The following is a 25,500-nucleotide window of genomic DNA, read 5'->3' on the forward strand; positions in this document are numbered from 1 at the left end:
TGCTCTAAATGCGCCGCTTATAACGGTGACTTTATATCATCTTTAAACTAATAAATTTATAATATAATCTCAACTTCACAACCAATTTATAATATTTCATTAACAATCATTTAAATAGTGCGTCAGAAAACTAATAACTAATAAATAAGTAACTATAATATTATTATATATCAACAAAAAAATCTAATTTACTTGAATCTTTTACGTAAAATAAAAGGAAATTGGTCTGTAATAATCTCACCTAAACTTTATTGGCCATTAATAATTTTACCTCAGAATATTCCTCCCACCAGTCCCACCTTTCATCTATTTTTCCTATAATGGTCCCCCGTTAAAAAAACTTAACAGAGTTAAGCTTTTTTTTTTCAAATTACAAACAGATTTTTTAGGGCTTTTGATTAGAACGACGATGCGGGTCCATTAATGTAAAACTTGCCTCGAAATGGTGCTCCAAGTAAGTTTTACATCAATGGACTCGTATCATCGTTCTGATCAAAAGCCATAAAAAATCTGTTTGTAATTTGGAAAAAAGCTTAACTTCGTTAAGTTTTTTTAATGGGGGACCATTGTAGGAAAAATAGGTGAAAGATGAGACTGATGGGGGGAATATTCTGAAGTGAGATTATTAATGGCCAATAAAATCTAGATAAGATTATTACACGCCAATTCTCCTAAAATTAAAAAAAAAATATATATATATATATATTACATGACAGTCCATTTGATAAGTAGAAATTTCATTTTTATCTCAACTTTTTAGAAATTATGCATACAATATTACAATCTCAATTCAATTGTTTGTACAATTGTAGCACTACTTTTCTTTTGTTGATCACACATTTTTTTAGAAATTATGCATACAATCTCAATCGTTTGCGCAATTGTAGCACTATCTTTCTTTTGTTGAGAACACATTTGTTTCTCATGACAAATTTGTCAAAAATACTATTTTAACCATGATTTTAATTTAAAAGGTGATATTAATTACACAACCTCAAACCCTTCCTAATACGGTCACCCTCTTCCACTATCACCATTTCATGTCCTCATCTTGGGTCACAGTCTTCGGTTGCCAAGATTTTTGTGACTTAGAAGCGCGGTCACCATCGTTGGTCGCCGATTTGTTGACAATTATTTAATACCCAGATCAATTTTGTAATATATTTGTACTATTTAAGTATTTAACATCATCATCATCATACTCAGTAAATATCACCAATAGCAAAGCTACGGTAGGGTCTAAAGAGGATAAGATGTGGACAACCTTACCTCTACCCCATAGGAATAGAGAGGCTGCTTCCAGTGGGACCCCTGGCTCGATAGGCAAAATTCTACTCAATTAGGGCATACGGTGTGGGCGACAAACCTGATCGGCAAATGGGTTTGCCGAGCGGTAACACCGCCGCCGACCCATTTTGCCGATCGGTAAGGAAACCGAGCAGTGTGGGTTTGCCGCGCGGGAAGAGACCCATTTAACACATAATTTTTTTTTAAATGAAAAACAAAAGTTTATCAATTCAAGTGTTTAACCATTGCCAACACTTTTCAGCATAGTTTAAACTTTTTAGATGGAATGACATGACACCCTCTGATTGGTTGATTTTAAATGTTGCCACTTTCAAGTGTTTAACCACTCATTTCACCCTTACACCAGCTATTTTACTAAACACCACACAAAACCATTGTTTCTCCAATGACTTAAGTTTTGGCTAAAGATGATATATTTTTCAAGTTAATACCAACAAGGAGTATAATTGAATTCATGAGCTAACACTTCTCGTTCAAAGATCTTTTAAAACTTAAAGAGATGGAGAATTTAAATGATTTTTTTTCCAAATTGTTGTTGTGAGGTCATTTTAATCTTAATTAAAAGAGTTAATATATAGCTTAAGGTTTCTGTTGAAGTTTTAATTTTAGTATATATATATTCTAGACACCAAGGGAATTCTGATTTCTAAGTTGGAGGGAATAGCTCATCTGGTAGGGGTCAGGTTAAACTTTATAATCTATCAATTCATAGCGGTAGTGTGTTGTTGTATTTGGCATTTATATTCTCTAGGATTAGGATCAAATACAAAGGATTCTAATTGTAAGAAGTGTAAGAAGGATTTATAGAGTGACAAGTGTCTAATAACCTAAAACTAAACCACTACACAAAAAAACCCTACTACAAAAAAAAAAAAAAAAACCCTTAAACATCCACCACCACCAAAAACCTAACCCCCCCCCCCCCCCACACACACACACACCCTAATTTTTTTTTTTTTTTTTTTTTTTTTTTGCCGAGGGGGTGGGGGTGGGGGTTTAGGTTTTTAGGTGGGGGTGGGTGTTTAGTTTTTTTTAGTTTTTTTTTTAGCTTTTTGGGGGTGGGGGGTTAGGTTTTTTGGTGAGGTATAGTTTTTTTTTTGTTTAATTTTTTTTTTTTTTTTTTTTTTTTTTTTTTTTTTTTTTTTTTGCCGAGGGGGTGGGGGTTTAGGTTTTTGGGTGGGGGTGGGTGTTTAGTTTTTTTTAGTTTTTTTTTTAGGTTTTTGGGGGGTGGGGTGGGGTTTAGGTTTTTTCGGGGTTTTTTGGTGAGGTATAGTTTTTTTTTTTTTTTGTTTTTTTTGCCGGAGGGGAGGGGGGGTGGGGGTGTAGGTTTTTAGGTGGGGGTGGGGGGGGGTTAGGTTTTTGGGTGATGGTGGGGTGGGGTGGGGATGGGTGTTTAGGTTTTTGGTGGTGATGTAGTGGGTTTAGTTTTAGGTCATTGGACACTTGTCACTCTATAAATCCTTCTTACACTTCTTACAATTAGAAGCCTTTGTAGAATAACTTGACCCTCTCTAATCTATTTTTTTATTTTTATATAAAGGGGTGAATTGAGTTTTTACACAAATTTAAGATTAACTAGGATTTCCCACCACGCATTGCGGCGGGAAATCTTCGTACGAACCAAACGGCAAAGACCAGTATAAAATTGCAATACAAATATGTAAAACAACTAAAAACGAAATAAAATGTGGCAAATAGAAGAAAAATAGTGGCGTGGTAATTGGTACCTATGACGACAGGACGTGGTGTAGCGACCCAAACTAACGAATAAAAAAATGGTGCTGGCGACGTGGTGTTGCGTCGTTTTCAAAAAAATATTGCTTGTTTAGTTTTACTAAAAAAACTAACGAACCAAAGTTATAAAAGAAAAATAAACTATTGGGTAAGGACGAATATTATTTATGATGTAAGGTAAATTTGAAACTTCAGAAAGTAAAAAAAAATTGTAGCGGCTACAGTTGTTTTTGTGATAGATAACTTATAACTTAGAGTTAAATGTCTGGTTAGTCCCTGAGACTTCAATAAATACATAGGTGATGTTAGTAGCTGCAATTTTTGCAACTGAGTGATCCATATCACTAACTTATGTTAAATATTTCCTGAGGTTAAAAGCCACCCCTCTTCTTTCCCACTCCACCCTTTTCTGTTAACAACCACCCACCACAACCCTTACTTCTCCTTCTTCTTCTTCTTCAACCACCAACCACCACCTCCAACCATCCTCGTCAAAACCAATGTGTGTGGATATTAGAGAGATTGAGAAAGAGAGAAAGAGAGTTGAAGGGATGGTAGCATCCACCGGTGACACACCACTGGAGTGAGGGGTGTTTGTGATTGCGACAATGAATAGGGGTTACCAGAGATTCATGTTTTACGATACAGTTTGGTGGTGGTGAGGGTTGCAGTGGTGGCGGCTGGTGTGGCAGTGAGTTTGTTTTTCCAAGCAGCGGTGGTGGTGAGGTATTCAATGGTGGGTGTTCAGTGATGGTGGTGGTTTGGGGTAAAGGAAGAAGTGGGATGAGGTGGGACCCACAAAGATATATGGTTTTAATTAAATATTTTTTTTATTTCTGTTTCTTTAATAAGTAAGGGCACTTTGGTTATTTAACAAGATTTAACTAGAAAAATTAATAGAGATTAGTGATAAGGATCACCTGAGTGTAAAAATTACAACAAGTGGGATTACCTATGTAATTATTGAAATCTAGCAACTAACTCTATAAAAATTGCAAACCACATAAACCAACCAGACATTTAACTCTATAAATTATAACCTATCACGTCCATTCATCCCACTGGATTGCATAAATAGATAAAGCCATACACGTAATTTTTCAATAGTTATATGACTAAAATTAAATTCAATAGTTACGACTAAAATTAATATTTAGACTTGTCATATGGACCTTGTGTTAGGGTAATGCTAGACAAAAAACCCTAAAATTCTTAGAAAACTCTGGAAACCCAAATGGGAACCCATTTTTACCCAACCTCCCGACATTTTTTTTTTTGAAAAAAAATTACACATGTAATATACATGTTTTAGAGTGTTTTGGGCCAAAAAAAAACAAAAAAGCGCCGAAGGGATTTTTTTTAAAAAAATAAACAAATTTCAGTGCCTAACATGTGTTAGGCAAAAAAGACATAAATTTGCTGAAATTTGCTGAAACTTTTTTTTTTTAAATTATCCCTTCGGCGCTTTTTTGATTTTTTTGGCCCAAAAGTCTTAAAAACATGTATATTACATGTGTTATTTTTTTCAAAAAAAAATGTCGGGAGCTTGGGTTTTCTAGGGTTTTTTATATATATAGGGTTTTCTATATAGCCCAACCCCCTTGTGTTATCTACCCCTATACTAATTTACATTGTAAGACCGCCCGTAGTGGGGCGTTTTTTTTTTTAAATTGCAAAATAACGCCTTATAACGCCCAAAACCCCATTACACGGGGCGTTTTGGGGCGTGATTTTTGAAAAAAAATTCCTCCGGCGTTTTGATTATAACGCTTAAAAAAGAGAGGGGGCCCACTTGACCGTTTGACAACGGTAACATTGTTTATTTTTTTTCTAATTTAAAATATTCCCACTATAAATATATACCCCACATTCACACCTTTTTTTATAAAAAAACCCACTTTCTCTCCCACTTTCTTCTAATTTTTATACAATCATGCATCCATACCGCCCCCCTTTTGGTGTCCCCGCAAGACCCACGAACCCGAACACAACCCAACCGCAAACCCCGTACAACCTTCAAGACATGGACCCGAGCTTTTTAACTTACGCGGCTTACTTGAGTAGCAAACTTTCAAACGGGCCCGGTTTTTTGGGATAGGGTTCGTGCACTCTTCTTTAGCACGTGGGGTCAAGGCGAACATCGGGACAAAGATTCCATTTCTAGCAAATGGACCGACATCAACAACAAGTGTCATGCGTTCCAAGAAGTCTTCCAACGTAACTACGATAATCGGCCGAGCGGTGAAGGTGACGTGGGGGTTTTAACGAAGAGTTTGGAGGAGTACGAGAGGACAAAATGCCCTTTTCACGTACTATAAGTGTTGGGAGCTACTACGAAAAAGTCCAAAGTGGGCGGTAGTTAATCCAATGACATCTAGTAGTAGACGTCGGGCGAAAAGGTCAAAAACATCATCCTCCGTTGACCCGTCAACTCCGACATCGGATGCCCGCAATGTTGATTTAAATGAGGCGGTGGACGTTGACGAGGGAATTCAAGAAGAGTTGGTCCGACCCACCGGTAGAAGAAAGGGAACCGGGAAAAAACGGTCGAGTCGTCTTCCGATCTCGAGTTGAAGGAAGATTTCGAGGAGATGAACCGTCGTCTCCAAGACATTCGCGACCTCGGCCACCAACGTTATGAGATCATGAAGGAACGAGTGGCCGAAACCAAAAAATTTAACGAGATGCAAGATGCGCGGCAAATGGAAAAGGACATTGAGTTTTTGTCTAAACCTATCGACCACCTACAAGGCGATGCGTTGATCCTTGCGCAAATGCGTCGCCAAAAAATTAGAGAAAAATATGGACTCTAGATCATGTTATTTTTTTTAGTTTATTTTTTCTGTTTTTTTTTATTTTCTGTTTTTTTATTTTTCTGTTTTTTTCTGTTTTTCAGTTTTTTTTTCAGTTTTTTTTTATTTTCAGATTTTTTTTTAATTTTTATTTCAAGTAATGTAATTTTATTTTTAAATTAATGAAGTTTTTTTATGTTTTAAATTAAAAAAAGTAATTGTGAAATGATTGTGAAATGATTGAATGGGGGTTATTGGCATAATGCCCCACTACGCCACTTTTGCTATAATGCTCTCTTGCTGACTAGGACGCCACATGTCGGATAATGCCCTATGGTGGGGCCATTATAAGGTGTTACCACTACACATGGTCTAAGGGGTTGTGGGACAACCCGAATGTATTCGAAATTCCACCAATCATGTGTTGTCCCCCCCCCCCTCTCTCTCTCTCTCTCTCTCTCTCTCTCTCTCTCTCTCTCTCTCTCTCTCTCTCTCTCTCTCTCTCTCTCTCTCTCTCAATAAAAAAAAGGTATGACTAAGGGTGTAAGGGGCACCTTCGGTGACCCCATTCGGTGACCCCATTCACCTAAGGGGAACACCGCCGCCATCACTTAGGTGAATGGTTTGGGGGAGTGAAATCGGTGGGAAGTCACCGAAGAAAGGGAGGAGAGCGGGAGGAGAGAGGGAGGAGAGAGAGAGGAGTGGACCAATGAAAAGTTTTTTTTTTTTTTTTTTTTAATAAAAAACCAAATCACTTAAGAGAAGAGTGCCGCCATCAATTTAAGGTGTTAGGGGAGTTTAAGATGGGAGTTGACATGGCACACGAGGATTGGTTATGTGTAAGAGAGGGGACTCCCCTCTTAGGGGAGTGCCCCTTACACCCTAAATCCACCTTCACTTTTTATTTTTAACACCCCTTTTTCCGAAAATATCAATTTAAAACCTTTTAAATTCCACCCTTTAAATATCAATTGTTCACACTTTTTACACTAACATTTCATCCCTAATATTTTAATTTCAGTTTTGGTTTCTGAAAACTAACGATCCACTGCTACTTTTGATATTATGTTGTTTCTTTTATGCCACATTTATATGTAAACTTTTCTGATTAAATACAATTATGAATTTGAGCATCATATATAAAAAAATATATACATTTTTTTAATCGACTGAGCAATGTAAGACAAAAAACAATATACATTAATTTTATAAATAAACACCTAAATCTACATTACTAAATAATAAACCAATTTTGAGTTGGAGCCTCGTATATTTTTCATGCTTATATTATAAAATATTATACGTGATGCGAACTCAGGTATAACCCTTTTGCTTGCAAGTTTTAAAAAAAACAATATAATGAGAAGCTATCATTAATGCTAAAAACATTCATTTGCTATAATAAAAAAAGTTAAAACAATATTACAAACTATGTTAACATATTGAACCCACCTAAGAATCTTGTCATACAGCAAATCGTAAATGGTGTTGCAAAAGTAATGGATTATATGTTCAACAACAATTGAAAGGTTAAACCTTTTTAATTTTTTATATAATCCATAAGTCGTAAATATGATATGCTATTAGAGAATCGTTTTCTTTATACTTCCACTACAAACAACCCACTGCTAATCGATTTATATAATTCTATTACAAAAACCCTCAATCTAATTCTTTTCTTGAAAAGAACTATATTATGAAAAAAGACGAATACATACTAACTCCTTAATGTTGATAAGACTCTGTTTTAATGGACTGATGATACTAAACACGTTAAAATAGTAAAGGTATTTTCAATTCATGATCCAAGGTTCCAAACATGAAGCACAAATACTACTTATGATCATAAGTTTATTCAATTTTGATAAGTAGGGGGACTTTAACTTAAGAACCCGAATTGAGAAACTGTTATTGATTTATCAAAGACAAAGATTAAACTATAAGAAATTTAATTGAGAAACTGTTATTGATTTATCAAAGATTAATTATAAGAAATTTAATGAGTGAAACTTATGGATCAAAACATAAAACATATAAAATTCGAGTAACCTAAATTGCAATTACAAGACAACTGAAGGGTAAGACAGCAATGCGACATATTTTTAGTATAATGATTGTTTATATGTTTTCTTAGTTTAATGATTGTGTATATGTTTTTTTTTTAAATAATAAATAACGTTTTGTCGAAGGGAAGGACAAGACGTGATGCTCATGTGATGAGATTTATAAGAATGTTAATTTATTAAAACAAAATTATTATAGTAGATTGTATTTTGGGTAAAGTCTAAGATACACGTATTCGAGTTTTGATAGTGAAATACTTGAATTATTAATTAAATATCTATGCACGTTACAGCAATCAGGGACTCGACAAAAATAAGAGTAAATCAAGTGTGGACATTTTAAGCTTAATATCTTCATAATAAAATAAATTAATAAAGAGTAAATCAGGTGTGGACATTTTAAGCTAAATATCTTCATAATAAAATAAATCAATAATATTCACCACTTAAATTCTTATATTCAAGACCACGTTAATTTATCTATAGGGGATTTATTATTTTTATTAATAATATTTAACTATAAACAGATAGATTTTTATTATTTATTTAATACCATATATTTAAACCCCGTAGTGACTTTTTGGATGATTTGGAGGGCAAGGAACGACAAGACTTTTAAGGGTGCCGAGCCGAAGGCCTCGGTTGTGATTGGGAATGTTAAATCTATGTCGTTCTTATGGCTAAAGTATAGGTCTAAGCTCAATGATCTCCTTTGGGAGAATTGGTGTTCTAGTCCTTTGTATATGTTGTAATTTGGGGGTGTGGTCCTTGTTTTGAGGTCTTCCCCTTGTGTTTTTTAATGAAAGTTAATGTTCAAAAAAAATATATTTAAACCCCGTAGTTATATAATTATTTAATTCAAAATCTTAGGCTATAGGTGTGGGGGTCATGGTTGAGACATGATTTGCCACCTAGTAACATGAATGGAAGGCTACACCAACCCCTTCTTGATCCACCATGGTTTGTATGGATTAAACAATGCCAACCATGGTCCTCCATTCCATTTTTCAACAAATCATTTCCTTTTTCTTAAGAAAAAGATAAATTAAAATAAATAAGGAGCTAGTGGTTTGGGTCATGACCACACCCTTAGGGCAGTGGTTTTGGATGGTGGATTAAAGGTGAGTCATATGACACTGACGAATTGGAAATAAATAATCTCAACTAACTCAATTTAGCCGATAATAATCCCAAATCAGTTATTGGTCGATAATAATCCGAACTGGTCAATTTTTTTTGTAAAATATTCCGCCTTTAAAATAGATTAACGGAGTTAAGTTTTTTTCCGAATTACAAACTGATGTTTGAGGGTTTTTGATCAGAACGAAAACACGAGTCGATTGATGTAAAACTTACCTCGAAATTGTGCTCGAAATGGCTTGATTTTTGTTAATTGGAAGTTTAAACACCCGAATTGAAGCACCGTTTTCGTGGGTTGGGGCAGTATTTCGAGGTAAGTATTACATCAATCGACTCGTATCCTCGTTCTGATCAAAAGCCCTAAAACATCAGTTTGTAATTCGGAAAAAAAAATTGACTCCGTTAAGCTATTTTAACGGCGGACTATTTTACAAAAAAAAAAAAATTGATCAGTTCGGATTATTATCGGCCAATAACTGACTTGGGATTATTATCGGCCAAAGTGAGTTAGGTGGGATTATTTATTTCCAATTTGCCTTAATTTTATTGAATCTAATTTGTATATAAAAAATTAAAGAGTATTTGTATCATAGGCTAGGAGTTGGCTATAAAGTCTAAATTTTCTAAAAAGTGTAAAAGTTATAAAACATCATAATTTCTATCATAAAACAAATCAAAAACCCACAAATAACATAATGAAGATTACTAAAACATCATATATGTGGGTTTTGTGTTGTGTTTTAGATGGTAAGACTCTGATTATGGAATGACAAACATTATTGTGTTTTATGTTAATTAGCATGTTGTGTTTTATTTTCATAGGGTAAAGATCAAATAGGAAGTTAATTTTCTCTAGGAAGGATAGGAAGCCATAGGATTATGACATGTGGCAAATTTTAAAATAAAGAGAAAGGGTATTTTAGTCAATCCAACTCTTTCTTCTTCCTTTTTCAAAACCCAGTAAATTCAAAAACCCATCATTTTCAAAATCCACCATCTTCAACTATTTCTTCACTTTATATCTCAATAATCACTACATTATAGTGCGATTTTCATCACAAATCAATGATTCAGAACCCGATCATCGTGTTCTTCAGCTTTTTTTTTGAAGAAAACCCAGTTTAATTTCATAAAAAAATCTCGTTTTTTCCGGTGATTTTGGAGATAATCACTCGATTCGTTCGATTCGAGCGTTGATAAGTGTTTCTATCATTCAAATTCCGTCAATTGATGAAGAAATCGGCTTCGATCCATGTAAGAAATTCTTTAATTTCATTTTCATGATCTGGGTTTTTTATTTAGTCATTGCGTTTTACGATCTTTGCGGGGGTCCGGGGGCGGCAGCCCCCGGTAGCGGGGTCCCAGGGGCGGCAGCCCCTGTCTTTTTCTATTAAATTGCTGTACTAAAAACGCATCAGAAAAATTAATTTTCCAGAAATTGGCTCATTTCGAAGACAGTAATTCGTAGACAATTCAGACAGTTCACAGTGACAGACAGTTTTATGTGTCCATTGCGTTTTAGAAATAAGACAGTTCACAGTGACAGACAGTTCACAGTGACAGACAGCTATTGCGTTTTAGAAAAAAACACATTTTTAAGTGTTTTTAGTCATTGTGTTTTAGGTAAAACACATTTTTTAGGTGTTTTCTGTCCATTGCGTTTTAGAATGAGTCATTTTTAAGTGTTTTCTGGCCATTGCGTTTTACATATAAGACATTTCTTTGTGTTTTTGGTGCATTGCGTTTTAGGTAAAACACTTTTTTATGTGTTTTCAGTCCATTGCGTTTTAGAAAACAGACATTTTAAGAGTATTCTGGCCATTGCGTTTTACAAATAAGTCATTTTTTTGTGTTTTTGGTGCATTGCGTTTTAGGTAAAACACATTTTTATGTGTTTTCTGGCCATTGCGTTTTACAAAAAAGTCATTTCTTTGTGTTTTTTGTGCATTGCGTTTTAAAAAAATGTCATTTTTTAGGGTTTTTTTTTCATTGCGTTTTACGATACTGGGGTTTTTTCTATTGCGTTTTACGCAACTGGGTTTTAAATTTTTTTTTTCAAAATATAGCAATAGTATACTCGTTTTAAAGATAAAAAAACACTCGTTTTTTTGGTGCAATTTTTATAAAAAAATAATGTCGTATGAAAGAGTTATTAACGTTTAAAAAATGGGGGGAATTGGAGGAGAGAGAAACTATTGGCTTGGATTGACTAGATTGCCCCTGAAAAAAGTCACGCGCCTCTTTTTTTACTTTCAATTTCCCTGATTTAATCTTAGCCCTTGATTAAGTAAATGGATGGTCAAGATCACTTCCTAGCCTTCCTAGCCAAATAAACTTCCTATTATATCTCCACCCTATTTTCATAATTTTACAATGCTGTGTTTGAAGTTTTTATGGCTATTAGCATATTGGACTTTGTAGCCAAACCTTATGGTTTCATGTACTTTGAAAACTAATATACATAGGGAATTCAACTCACAAGACATAGTAAGGCCACCGACGATAAAGTGTGGTTAGTTGGACACCATACCGACGATGACGGCGACGTTGACTTAGCATTTAAGATTCGTAACTTATCTTTGCCGACGGTTTATAATTATTTGCGACGGTTCCTGCTTTCTCCGGTCACTCCGCCGGTGTCAATACTATTGCCGGTTCCACCGACAACACACTCCTCTCTTGTATACATCTTCTTATTAAACAAAGATTTAATTCGATATCATTACTATAATTAATTATATAGTTTAATATAATTGATGGTGAAATCAATCATTTGATGATGTACATTTCTAAACTAAATGATAATTTCAAGGATTTACATGACACCCGAAAGAAAGTTTTGGAATTGGATTAGTGTATAAATGATTTATTCTATTTTCATAAAAGCAATAGAACCAATTTAAAGTATAAGTGCTTAGGGTGTCCGGTGTGGGTGCGGCAAAGGGTGTTGCCGCGCGGCAAACATCGCCGCCGACCCTTTGCCGATGCGGTTTCAATACACAATCGGTGATGGCTTGCCGTGCGGTGAAGGGAGGGTATGAGAGAGAGATAGGGTAGTGTGGGGTGCGGTCCATTCCAATCTCAACCAATCACACATTTTTTCGTTTTTTTTTTTGTTTTTTAAAGTTTACCACTTCAGCAAGTGTCTAAACCATTGCCAACACTTTTCAGCAAAGTTTAAATATTTTTCACTGGTTGACGTGGCACACTCTGATTGGTTGATTTTTTTAGTTTGTCACTCTCAAGTGTTTAACCACTCCTTACACCCTTATTATGTAGGGTTGGCAATTGGGTACCTGTTAAGACACGATTAGACCTGTTTAACTCAAAAACACACCCTTTGACTTTTTTAATTTTTAAAATAATTAAAATTACAATGTTAGGATCTATCATTTATTTATCTTTGTACATAAAACATAAAACTGTTTTATAAACATGAGGTAGAAAGTAGTTAAACGAGTCGTAATCATGTTTGAAACTTATGTTGTGTGCGCCGTCAGAAACCTGTTAAACCTATTAAAACACGATTTGTCAGCCTTATTATTATGCGACTCGCATGATTCTTTACTTAAAATTGGTTATTTATTTTTGTACGTATAAAAAAGTACAGTTATATGTTCACGTATAAAAAAGTACAGTTATATGTTCACATAATCGCTCTAAAATTTAACAATGTTTCTTGAGTATATGTTTCATATCTTGTAAATATATATCGTGTGTTAAATCTCATACACGTAATTTATTGGTATTAAAAATATTTTGCTCTATATAAATCTGAAAAAGCTTTGGCTTTATAAAATTTTTATCCAAATGAATATTACCATAATTTTATAAATAAAAAGAACATAAAAGATACTCAACTCATAAATTATAATACTTTCTTCTTCAAGGGATTTGATTATTTTATTTTATTTACTCTTTTATCTATTTAAGGTATTAGGTATAAATATATATTACATTTTTGCCACTCGGTTTTCGTCCAAGCAAGATTGTCGGTCCAAATGGCAATGGTGGTACCACACTCAGTGGTGGAATTGTTAAGAGCTGTGTATTTTTAGCAAATATCTGTAATTATTTATAATATTATAATGCTTTTTTTTTTTTTTAAATGCCATGCGTCCAAATATATAATTAGAACATTTTGAATACACATTATATGTTGACCAACCGACCAAATGTATGTTTGAATACATAACGTATGTACGAACAAAAAAGAGTAGTAATGTTTGTTTTGTACATTAAATTAATAGCCCGAATGATGGTAATAGATCATTTTATATTTTTTTTCATTCGAAATTTAGGCACTGTGACGACTTACTCATTTTGTCAACGTTTCGATAGTTGTTTTGGTCAGTATTGTTGTGCGGATTAAAATATACAAGTAGATAATATCTTAGTGTACAAGTGATTAAAACCCAACGTACTTAGTAATTATCCCAAGATATTTAATACCTAAAGAATGTCAAGTGACTTATCGTCAATTTAATCATCTCAACTAGATTACACTTTAATCTCTCATCTTTAACAAAATTATAAATAATTACTTGATAGTTACACTTTATCCATTTATAAAAAACTAACTCACTTGCCCCCCCCCCCCCCCCAATTTTTAAACAGTAATAACTTTTTGGTATATTAATATACATTTTTAAATTACACCATATAAACGAGTATTTTATTCTCTTTACTTTGAGTATAGTATTTCTATAGTTTTTTTAATTAAAAAAATTGATATATTACGTGATTAACAGTGTCTAAGGATGAGTAATAACTGAATCGTTAACCGAATCGAAATCAACCAAAAACTTATTAACCGAAACCTGAATTAACCAAAAGCAGTTATCGATTTTTTTTGTACCCTCGTTTATGCAAAATTAACTGAACCGAACCATTTATATTTCATATATTTCTAACTTTTATACATTAATTTCATGTAATTCATATTTATGCTCTCATTTTTTGTATTTATACCTCCATTTCATGTACCCATACATCCATTTCATTTTTTATACCTAAATTTCATGTATTTCTGATCAAAAGTTTTAGCCCAAGTCTGGTTTTGGCTATTAACCGAAATTAAATGAATCAAACAAAAAACCATCAAATTAACCGAACAAACCGAAGTGAATAACCGAAAACTGGTTGATTAATAAAATAGACTAACTAATGACTTTGGTTTCAGCTTCAGTTGAAAATAATAACCGAACCGACCGAACCATGCACAACACAATGAAATGGATTACCTCATTACTTCGCCTTTGGTGTATATCTTTCACAATGATGCTACAATAAATATCATATGAATAAGAAAACTACAAAAAATGAGTATTGTAATGCGATATGTCACTCCCCAAGTATCGTGCGGGCATTCTGCTAGTATTATAATATGTAAAAAGAGAGGGCCATTTTAAAATACTTAAAAGTTAAGAAAATATTTTTAGTTTAATGCATAATATACAACCCTAAAATAAGGGTAATATAGTCTTTCAAACACTAATTACACTTTAATCTCCTCATGTTAATTTCTTTTTAATTCCCTCATTTTTAACCAAATTATAGATAATTTACTAATAGTTAAATTTATCCTCCTTATAAAAAATAAATACCCTCACGTTTTTTAAACGACCATAACTTTTACGTACATTAATGTTTTTTTTTTAAATTACACCATAAAAACGAGTATTTTATTCTCTTTAATCTGAGTATAGTATTGTTATACATTTTTTAATTAAAATAATTGATATATTATGTTAAGATCCCGTACAAACCTTATCTTATATATTTTTTAAATAAATGTTATATATATTTTTTATTGCTTTAACTTATAGAGTTAAGATCCCATACAAACCTTATCTTATATATAAACAGTGAGAACAGATATTGAGCGTTGATTAATTGAATTAAGGGCTAAAACTGAATACACATCATTATTAACAATAACTATGCTATTTAATGAGATTCAAGGGTGTTTTAATCATTTTTTTTTCATTTTCCATTAACTACTAATTCCACCCCGTTTTTAATATATTAAGTTTCAATTTTAACAACTTTGGTCCCTCTACAATCGTTTAGTTCATATTTTGAGTGTTTTAACCCACTTATAAGTCACTACAAGACTTTTATCTAACTAGGTTATTTTTAATCCTAGTTAGTTCATTTGTTTATTTACTGACATCATATTTATAATAAAAGATTTATATTTTCGGGGTGTTACAAGTCCACCCTCCTTAAAAAGGGTTTCGTACTCGAAACCGCAATACGTACCAAATAATGTTGGGTAGAGACGTCGCATCTCCTCTTCAGATTCCCATGTAGTATCCGAACCTTTTCTATGGTCCCACTTGATCTTCATTTGATCAATTCTCTTATTCCGCAAATCTTTAACCTTTCGATCTAAAATCTCAATTGGTCTTATAACATAGTTAAGGCTATTGTCCACCCCGATATCATCGTAGTGGATATAAGCCGTTTCTTCAGCTAAGCACTTTCGGAGTTGTGACACATGAAACGTGCCATGGATTCCGCTCAATTCTTCCGGTAATTCAAGGCGATATGCCACCTTGCCAACCCGTTCAATGATTCTAAATGGCCCGATAAACCTCGGGCTTAGTTTCCCTTTTTTCTGAATCGGATAACGCCCTTCCATGGGGAAACTTTTAGCATAACCATGTCGCCCTCCTGAAATTCAATCGGTTTCCGTCTTTTGTTGGCATAAGACTTTTGTCTGTCTTGGGCCGCTTTCAAACGAGCTCGAACCACGTTAATTTTCTCGTTAGTGGCTTCAACTACGTCTTTATGGGCCAGTTCACGTGGACCCACTTCACCCCAACACACTGGGGTACTACATTTTCTTCCATTTAGCATCTCATACGGGGCCATGCCGATACTGGCATGATAACTGTTGTTGTAAGAAAATTCTGCTAACGGTAAATACACGTCCCAACTGCCCCCGAAATCGATAATACATGCCCTCAGCATGTCTTCTAGTGTCTGTATCGTTCTTTCACTCTGTCCATCCGTCTGAGGATGGTATGCAGTACTAATAAAAAGTTTCGTTCTCATATGTTCTTGGAAATTTTGCCAGAAGTTTGAAGTAAATCGGGTATCTCTGTCAAACACGATGGATTTATATTTGTTTATTTTTAATCCTAGTTAGTTGATTTGTTTATTTACTGACATCATATTTATAACAAAAGATTTATATTTTCGGTGTGTTACAAGTCCACCCTCCTTAAAAAGGGTTTCGTCCTCGAAACCGAAATACGTACCAAATAATGTTGGGTAGACACGTCACATCTCCTCTTCAGATTCCCATGTAGTATCCGAACCTTTTCTATGCTCCCACTTGATCTTCACTTGATCATTCTCTTATTCCGCAAATCTTTTACCTTTCGATATAAAATCTCAATTGGTCTTACAACATAGTTAAGGCTATTGTCCCCCTCGATATCATCGTAGTGGATATAATCCGTTTCTTCAACTAAGCACTTTCGGAGTTGTGACACATGAAACGTGCCATGGATTCTGCTCAATTCTTCCGGTAATTCAAGGCGATATGCCACCTTGCCAACCTGTTCAATGATTCTAAATAGCCCGATAAACCTCGGGCTTAGTTTCCCTTTTTTCTGAATCGGATAACGCCTTTCCATGGGGAAACTTTTAGCATAACCATGTCACCCTCCTGAAATTCGATCGGTTTCCGTCTTTTGTTGGCATAAGACTTTTGTCTGTCTTGGGCCGCTTTCAAACGAGCTCGAACCACGTCAATTTTCTCGTTAGTGGCTTGAACTACGTCTTTATGGGCCAGTTCACGCGGACCCACTTCACCCCAACACACCGGGGTTAAACATTTTCTTCCATATAGCATCTCATACGGGGCCATGCCAATACTGGCATGATAACTGTTGTTGTAAGAAAATTCTGCTAACGGTAAATACACGTCCCAACTGCCCCCGAAATCGATAATACATGCCCTCAGCATGTCTTCTAGTGTCTGTATCGTTCTTTCACTCTGTCCATCCGTCTGAGGATGGTATGCAGTACTAATAAAAAGTTTCGTTCTCATATGTTCTTGGAAATTTCGCCAGAAGTTTGAAGTAAATCGGGTATCTCTGTCAAACACGATGGATTTATATTTGTTTATTTTTAATCCTAGTTAGTTCATTTGTTTATTTACTGACATCATATTTATAACAAAAGATTTATATTTTCGGTGTGTTACAAGTCCACCCTCCTTAAAAAGGGTTTCGTCCTCGAAATCGAAATACGTACCAAATAATGTTGGGTAGACACGTCGCATCTCCTCTTCAGATTCCCATGTAGTATCCGAACCTTTTCTATGCTCCCACTTGATCTTCACTTTATCATTCTCTTATTCCGCAAATCTTTTACCTTTCGATATAAAATCTAAATTGGTCTTACAACATAGTTAAGGCTATTGTCCCCCTCGATATCATCGTAGTGGATATAATCCGTTTCTTCAACTAAGCACTTTCGGAGTTGTGACACATGAAACGTGCCATGCATTCTGCTCAATTCTTCCAGTAATTCAAGGCGATATGCCACCTTGCCAACCTGTTCAATGATTCTAAATGGCCCGATAAACCTCGGGCTTAGTTTCCCTTTTTTTCTGAATCGGATAACGCCTTTCCATGGGGAAACTTTTAGCATAACCATGTCGCCCTCCTGAAATTCAATCGGTTTCCGTCTTTTGTTGGCATAAGACTTTTGTCTGTCTTGGGCCGCTTTCAAACGAGCTCGAACCACGCCAATTTTCTCGTTAGTGGCTTGAACTACGTCTTTATGGGCCAGTTCACGCGGACCCACTTCACCCCAACACACCGGGGTTAAACATTTTCTTCCATATAGCATCTCATACGGGGCCATGCCGATACTGGCATGATAACTGTTGTTGTAAGAAAATTCTGCTAACGATAAATACACGTCCCAACCGCCCCCGAAATCGATAATACATGCCCTCAGCATGTCTTCTAGTGTCTGTATCGTTCTTTCACTCTGTCCATCCGTCTGAGGATGGTATGCAGTACTAATAAAAAGTTTCGTTCTCATATGTTCTTGGAAATTTCGCCAGAAGTTTGAAGTAAATCGGGTATCTCTGTCAAACACGATGGATTTATATTTGTTTATTTTTAATCCTAGTTAGTTCATTTGTTTATTTACTGACATCATATTTATAACAAAAGATTTATATTTTCGGTGTGTTACAATTCCACCCTCCTTAAAAAGGGTTTCGTCCTCGAAACCGAAATACGTACCAAATAATGTTGGGTAGACACGTCGCATCTCCTCTTCAGATTCCCATGTAGTATCCGAACCTTTTCTATGCTCCCACTTGATCTTCACTTGATCATTCTCTTATTCCGCAAATCTTTTACCTTTCGATATAAAATCCCAATTGGTCTTACAACATAGTTAAGGCTATTGTCCCCCTCGATATCATCGGAGTGGATATAATCCGTTTCTTCAACTAAGCACTTTCGGAGTTGTGACACATGAAACGTGCCATGGATTCTGCTCAATTCTTCCGGTAATTCAAGGCGATATGCCACCTTGCCAACCTGTTCAATGATTCTAAATGGCCCGATAAACATCGGGCTTAGTTTCCCTTTTTTCTGAATCGGATAACGCCTTTCCATGGGGAAACTTTTAGCATAACCATGTCGCCCTCCTGAAATTCAATCGGTTTCCGTCTTTTGTTGGCATAAGACTTTTGTCTGTCTTGGGCCGCTTTCAAACGAGCTCGAACCACGTCAATTTTCTCGTTAGTGGCTTGAACTACGTCTTTATGGGCCAGTTCACGCGGACCCACTTCACCCCAACACACCGGGGTTAAACATTTTCTTCCATATAGCATCTCATACGGGGCCATGCCGATACTCGCATGATAACTGTTGTTGTAAGAAAATTCTGCTAACGGTAAATACACGTCCCAACCGCCCCCGAATTCGATAATACATGCCCTCAGCATGTCTTCTAGTGTCTGTATCGTTCTTTCACTCTGTCCATCCGTCTGAGGATGGTATGCAGTACTAATAAAAAGTTTCGTTCTCATATGTTCTTGGAAATTTTGCCAGAAGTTTGAAGTAAATCGGGTATCCCTGTCAGATACGATGGATTTATATTTGTTTATAGTGCACTTTACATCTGTTCTTGGCCACATCCCTTTTCATTCCGAGCCACCAGTAATTTTTCTTTAGGTCATTATACATCTTTGTCGCTCCCGGAGGGATAGAGTAACGACTTTTGTGTGCTTCGTCGAGTAGAAGCTTTTTGACTCCAAACGAATTAGGAATCTATATTCTGCGAAACCGGGTTTTTAACCCCTTGTTATTATCCGTTAACTCTTCCAACTGGCCAACAATTCTTTCTCTTTTCCAATTTTCCTCTTTCATTGCCTCGGCTTGTGCCTCTCGGATTCGTTCAAGTAGACCCGAAGTTACAACAAGCTGAATCGACCGAACTCGTATTGGAACGTAATCTGTTTTCCTGCTCAAAGCATCCGCCACAACATTGGCTTTCTCAGGTGATAATATATCTCGCAGTCATAGTCTTTCACAGTTTCTAACCACCGCCTCTGTCTCATATTCAACTCTTTCTGTCGAAGAAGTATTTCAAACTTTTGTGATCAGTGAATATAGTGCACTTTACTCTGTATATATATAGGGTCTCCATATTTTCAGCGCCACCGCCGCCAATTCAAGATCGTGCGCGGGGTATTTCTTTTCGTGCACCTTTAGTTGCCTCGAGGCATAAGCTATCACTTTGACTCGTTGCATCAAAACACATCCGAGTAGACTACCAAATCTTCGACTACGTCCGGCAACGTTAATACCGGAGAGTGAGTTAACTTCTCTTTTAGCGTTTGAAACGCCTTTTCCTGTTCAACACCCTATATGAATCTTTCCTCCTTCCGGGTTAATTTAGTTAGCGGTGAAGCAATCTTGGAGAAATCCTGAATGAATCTCTTGTAGTAGCCCGCAAGCCCTAAGAAACTTCTGATTTCCGAAGGATTCTTCGGAGGGCTCCATTTCGTCATGGCTTCTATCTTTGACGGATCTACCAATATTCCATCGGCACTTATGATATGGCCGAGGAATTGTACCTCACGTAACCAAAAGGCACACTTCAAAAATTTCGCATACAATCTTTCTCGTCTGAGTGTCTCAAACACCTCCTGTAAATGATGCACGTGATCCACCTCACTTTTCGAATACACTAGAATGTCGTCGATAAAAACGATTACTGACTTATCCAACATAGACTTGCAAACTCGGTTCATGAGGTCCATGAAGGTCGCGGGCGCATTCGTCAATCCGAAAGACATCACGAGGAACTCGTAATGTCCGTACCGCGTACGGAAGGCCGTCTTCGGTACATCCTCTTCTTTGACTTTTAACTGATGGTATCCCGACCTAAGGTCAATTTTCGAGAACCAATTCGCACCTTGTAGTTGGTCGAATAAATCATCTATTCTCGGAAGCGGGTATCGATTCTTCACCGTGAGTTTATTTAACTCCCGGTAATAGATACACATTCATATGCTCCCGTCTTTCTTTTTCACGAACAATACCGGTGCGCCCCAAGGAGACACACTCGGCCTTATAAATCCTTTATCGAGCAAGTCTTGAATCTGCGACATTAGTTCTTGTAACTCCGATGGCGCGAGTCGGTACGGCGCCTTGGCTATGGGTTTCGCGCCCGGAACCAATTCGATTCCGAACTCTACTTCCCGTTCGGGCGGTATTCCCTAGGGGTGTTCAAAACCGGATATCCGAAAATTCGGATATCCGAAAATTTCGGATAGTGAAACGGATATCCAAAATTCAAAAAAAAAATTAAATTACTAGTATAAAGCAAACAATTTTCCAACATAGCAATCGTATACAAGATGTTCAAAAAAATGGCAAATAAACACAATTCCTTGTTCCAAAATATACAAGGACTTAATCTTCTAAATCAAATAATTCAAATTCTAATCCATCTTCCCAACTAGCAGATGGAAACAGACCTTCAAGATTTCACTAAAGACATTTAAACGGGTCAAGGTAACGGATTGACAAAGAGTTCGATAATATATAAAAGCGATGGATATCACTAAGTTAACTAAACTAGTAGAAATAACGGAATTACGTTATTTCAAGTTACATTATGTCGTATGGGGTACGTAGATGTTCTGTAACCAAAAAGATATTACCATAATTTTTCTGGTAATACTAACAATGGGTTAAAGTATGAGTAATGCTTAAAAGATTACTCAGGTCAAATGCATTGAGTTTAGAACTCGATGAACTATGTAAGAAAGGTTTCGAGGACGAAACCTCTTTAAGAGGGGTAGACTTGTAACACCCCGAAAACGGGTTTGGTAATCAAACTCCGTTAATACTAAAAGACGGGTAAAGTACCGTTAGCAGTAAAAATAACCCGGTAAATAATTGGATTTAAATAAGAAATCCTAATAATTAAATACAAGCGAATCAAAGAATTAAGGAATTGAGTTTATAAGAGCCCGAGTTAACGGGACTTAAAATAAAACATGTTATAACTCCCAGAACCCACTAAATAACTAGGAATATCAACCTAGTTAGTCTAGTGTTTTAAAATAATGAGGGAACTTGATGTAGTAACCTTAATAAACCTGGGTAAAGTTGAGGGACTAAAATGGTTAAAATGAGAAAATGGGTTTTTTTATTAATTAAAACTAAAAACACCAAAACACACACCTTTGTGTGTGTTCTGGTGGCACAAAACACAGGAGCCAAGAAGGGCTCTTAAGCTCAAACCCTATCAAGCATAAAATTAACAAATTGAAGGGGTAAATCCAACCCAAATCGAAATCCAAGCACGAATTCGTGATCACCTCGATGAAGGGATCATAAGGTATGCCAAATTTCATTATTTAGTTCCATCTTGAATTCTTGGTGAACATATGAAATCGAAAATTTGGCTTGCATGATTGAAGTTTGGATGAAATTAGGATGAAATCATGTCTAGGAGCAAACCCTAGCCACTAATTTGTTGAATTAGTGTTCATAGATATGAGGTTCATAACCATCTATTTATGTGTTAAGTGGGTTTTATGACAAGAAGATGAACACTTGAATTAGAGTGTTAAATTGATGAATATTAATGTTATGATACTAGTAGTAGGTGTAGTTCATGAACACTAGACATGGGGGTTTGAATTTTGATGTTAATCTTGGTAAAAATAACTAGTTATGAACTAGTTGTAAATGTGTAAAAATGTATGCACATTAGGTGTTTGTTAAAATGCCTAAATGAAAACTAAAGTGTTGAAATTAGAGTGAAAATGTGCATTTGAATAATATGGCAAGTTATATGAAATATGAAACAAGAAGAGTTCTAATCATCGTGTTGATTTGAACTAATGTTGTAAATCATGTGATCGAAAGTAGTTAACTTTAATAAGCTAAGTTAACTAATCATGAAGTCGAATAGTAGTTTCGACTTATGAAATAAGTGAGATGGAATAGTCGTGAATAATTATGACTAATCTAACCATCTTACAATTTACAATGATAGTTTGACGATTAACAAGCTAGGTGAAAGCTTGGGATCGAAGCGGGTCAAACGAAGCGAGAATGACGGAAAAGCATAATTTGGAAGTAAGGTAAGTATGGCTTACACTAGTCTTATATTTTAGAATATTCGTATTAGTTACGAATAAGATAAATAAAACGGTAAATTGGCCACTCGTTGACCATAACTATTGGTTTTAAAAGACACTTATGAAGTAAGCCTTAATAGGCCGAAAGTGTTAAGAAATGAATTATAAGTAAAATGACCGCACGATGTAGATCGGAGCGAATCAAATAGTCGAGATGAAAATACATGTCATCTCGCTAATATAATCGGTCATTTAGACCAAACGGGTCAAAGGGTGAAGATACCACCTTTTGATAATAGCGACTAACGATTCTTGTCGAGTTATATGATTTCAGGAATAAATGTAGAAATGATATTTGCATCGCTAGCATTTAGTGATTATTATAGCAAGGCATTAAAACAGGTCAATACATTGACCCGAGCCAGGTATGTGTAATAGAGTAATTATTCATTTAGAACGTAAGGTTCAATGAGCATTAAATGAAGTCTTAGATAGACAATGGGTTACTTGAATGGGTAAACCGAATGTTTTAAAAGAGGGTCGTGGCGTTTCGAAAAGCATAATGACTTTTCGAACAAGATCATAACTCAAAAGAAGAATTATGGGTCAATCATGCTCTCAAAAGACCTTATCGTAATTGAAAGAATAAAAAGGACCAAAACGCCCTTGTTAGCTAATTCGAACAAACAACCTTTAAAGGTTGTTTGGAAACGAGTTTTATGATTAGGTAAATACTTAGAATAAGTATAGAAGCTGAAAGAGGTATTATATTAGTCAAATGGTACTATTTGAGCTTTTGCCGTAAAATAATGATTCGAGGGATAAAATTTGGTTTATATAGATCACCACATTAAACCCACCATAAATACAGTTGTGGTAGGAGATTATAGGATAAGAAATGTGGTGATGGAATGCTAGAAGCAATCGAAAGCGATTTTAGGCTCGAAAGTGCTTAAATACCCTTAACGGGTCAAAATAAGCATACGAGTGAAAACGGGTTTAAATTGTGTAATAAACCTGTGATTAGAACCTAAAATGGTAGATAACATTAATTTGAAGAAGTGTATGTGATAAAAGGATCAAACAAATACGTTTGTTTGATAAAATGCATAAACGGGTTAAAATTCGGTAAAAAGGTAACGAGTCGAAGGCTTAAGTCTCAAAATTTATTATGTTGTGTTTTGGTCAAAAATTACCGAAGTAATTAAGTGATCAAATTAGTTAAGTGAGGTAGTGTGCTAGAAATGTGTGTTGAAAATGTATTAGCCAAGTTAATTATAAAAACAGTTTAAGGATACGACTCAGGATATAGAGAGCTGTATCTATGATCAAACAATGAGCAAAAAAGTAAAGGTTAACACGTGATATACGAGGAAAGCCCTTGATCAATCTAGATCGCCGGCACAAAACCTCGGGAGCTGACAATCGCAGCTGCCTAGTTCTTCTATTGCTTCAAATATCAGGATACAGTGCAGCATGTGGTGCGGATCAACTAGGTGTTACAAGGTAATTCGAATACAAGTGTTTGTGTATAGTGTTTGCAGTGAGCTAGAGAGTAAAAGTGTTCGAAAGTGTGTGTGTAAGATTGCGTGCCTTAATCTGATCCGCCCCCATCTATTTATAGTAAAATAAATGCAACAAACTATCCTAAATAACCGGGATCCGGCGAATATTCCCCACTCGAACGTTGTAGACCTGGTCTTTCGGGTTCAACGTCTCTCACATAACAGATATGCCCGAGTCTTGAGGAGAAGAAGTCCATCTGACTGTTAGAAACCCACAGCCTCTAACCTGCACGTGGTTAATTTAGTTAACACCAGGATATCGCCCAGGATATTAGCAGTATCCTGATCACAAACAAACAACCAAAAGTAGGATATTAGTCAGGATATGTTTGCTCAGAAAATGACCCATAACAATTGTCCCCAAATATATCTGTTGGTATACCAATCCAACGGATATATTTTAAAAATTATATCTCATAAACCAAGGCAATAAGACGAAACGACGGTTGATGTGACATTGTGCCATTTTCGATGCAATATTTACTCTTTACCCCCTATATCCAGGCTATAATTAGTCTAAGTATTCCACATTATGATCACTACTCCTCAAGAAATTTTCAGGTACTTCTCTTTTCTCTCATCGTTTGTTTTTCTTTGAATTTCTTTTATCTCGCTCGATACCCCTCATGACATCACGGACAAGATCTCGTTCGAATGAACCAGTCCCAACCCTCGTGAGTCAAAACCTTATACGAGAACCAGAAAAAGAAGTCTGCTCCTTCAACAACGCTGATATCGCCACTCTGAAGGGTTCCGGCGCCTTTCCCGCCGGAGCAGTCATTCGCCCTTTTGATCGGGAGGTCCGATCAGACGCGTCATCAGACGAGTGGGTCTGCTTCTTTGCCTACCCCTTTTCTTTAGGATTCCGGTATCCGTTTCCACCTTTCGTTTCTCGTCTCTTTGAACTCACCAGCCTCAGCTATGCCCAAACTATGCCAATGGTCTGGCGAGTTTTGATGGTGCTTGACCAAATCAAATCTCCTCATTGCCCTCACCTGTGTATTGAAGACCTTCCTATTGCATATCGACTGAGATCTCATGGCAATAGCCGCTTTCTTTTGTTTTCTACTTCCAAAAATCCCCTAATCCTCAAAGCCACCAAGAACGAAGATCAGTGGCAACGAAAGTTCTTTTTCGTAAAAATGGACTCTATCGACAGGGGTTTTGATCTGCCAGATAGATGGCTAACCAAGGGTAGGATTTAGGGTTTTAGGAATATCCCCAAATACATCCTTAACTGTATTATGACTGAT

At 35.8% G+C, this 25,500-nt stretch overlaps 2 protein-coding genes across 2 annotated transcripts; both read right to left on the bottom strand.

The window, feature by feature from the left end:
- Positions 1 to 13,791: 13,791 nt before the first annotated feature.
- Positions 13,792 to 15,683, bottom strand: LOC110869769. Its single transcript, XM_022118991.1, has 3 exons — positions 15,283 to 15,683; positions 14,281 to 14,320; positions 13,792 to 13,857 (listed from the first exon to the last, which is right to left on the bottom strand). Exons 1-3 carry the CDS (start codon positions 15,681 to 15,683, stop codon positions 13,792 to 13,794), a joined length of 507 nt encoding a protein of 168 aa, XP_021974683.1.
- Positions 15,684 to 19,946: 4,263 nt separating this feature from the next.
- On the bottom strand, positions 19,947 to 20,345 carry LOC110869770 (uncharacterized mitochondrial protein AtMg00860-like). Its single transcript, XM_022118992.1, has one exon. The coding sequence runs from the start codon at positions 20,343 to 20,345 to the stop codon at positions 19,947 to 19,949; it is 399 nt and encodes a 132-aa protein (XP_021974684.1).
- Positions 20,346 to 25,500: the final 5,155 nt, after the last annotated feature.

The sequence above is a fragment of the Helianthus annuus genome, chromosome 8 (assembly GCF_002127325.2).
Source record: "Helianthus annuus cultivar XRQ/B chromosome 8, HanXRQr2.0-SUNRISE, whole genome shotgun sequence".
Taxonomy (NCBI): domain Eukaryota; kingdom Viridiplantae; phylum Streptophyta; class Magnoliopsida; order Asterales; family Asteraceae; genus Helianthus; species Helianthus annuus.

Coding starts and splice junctions, on each gene's coding strand:
- LOC110869769 (XM_022118991.1), bottom strand. CDS start 15,683: ATGGAAGGGCGTTATCCGATTCAGAAAAAAGGGAAACTAAGCCCGAGG. Junction 14,321..15,282: donor GGTACGTATTGCGGTTTCGA/GTACGAAACCCT, acceptor TATTTATTGTAG/CATCATTGTGAAAGATATAC. Junction 13,858..14,280: donor ACCAAAGGCGAAGTAATGAG/GTAATCCATTTC, acceptor TGGTTAATTCAG/GTTTCGGTTAATAAGTTTTT.
- LOC110869770 (XM_022118992.1), bottom strand. CDS start 20,345: ATGGACCTCATGAACCGAGTTTGCAAGTCTATGTTGGATAAGTCAGTA.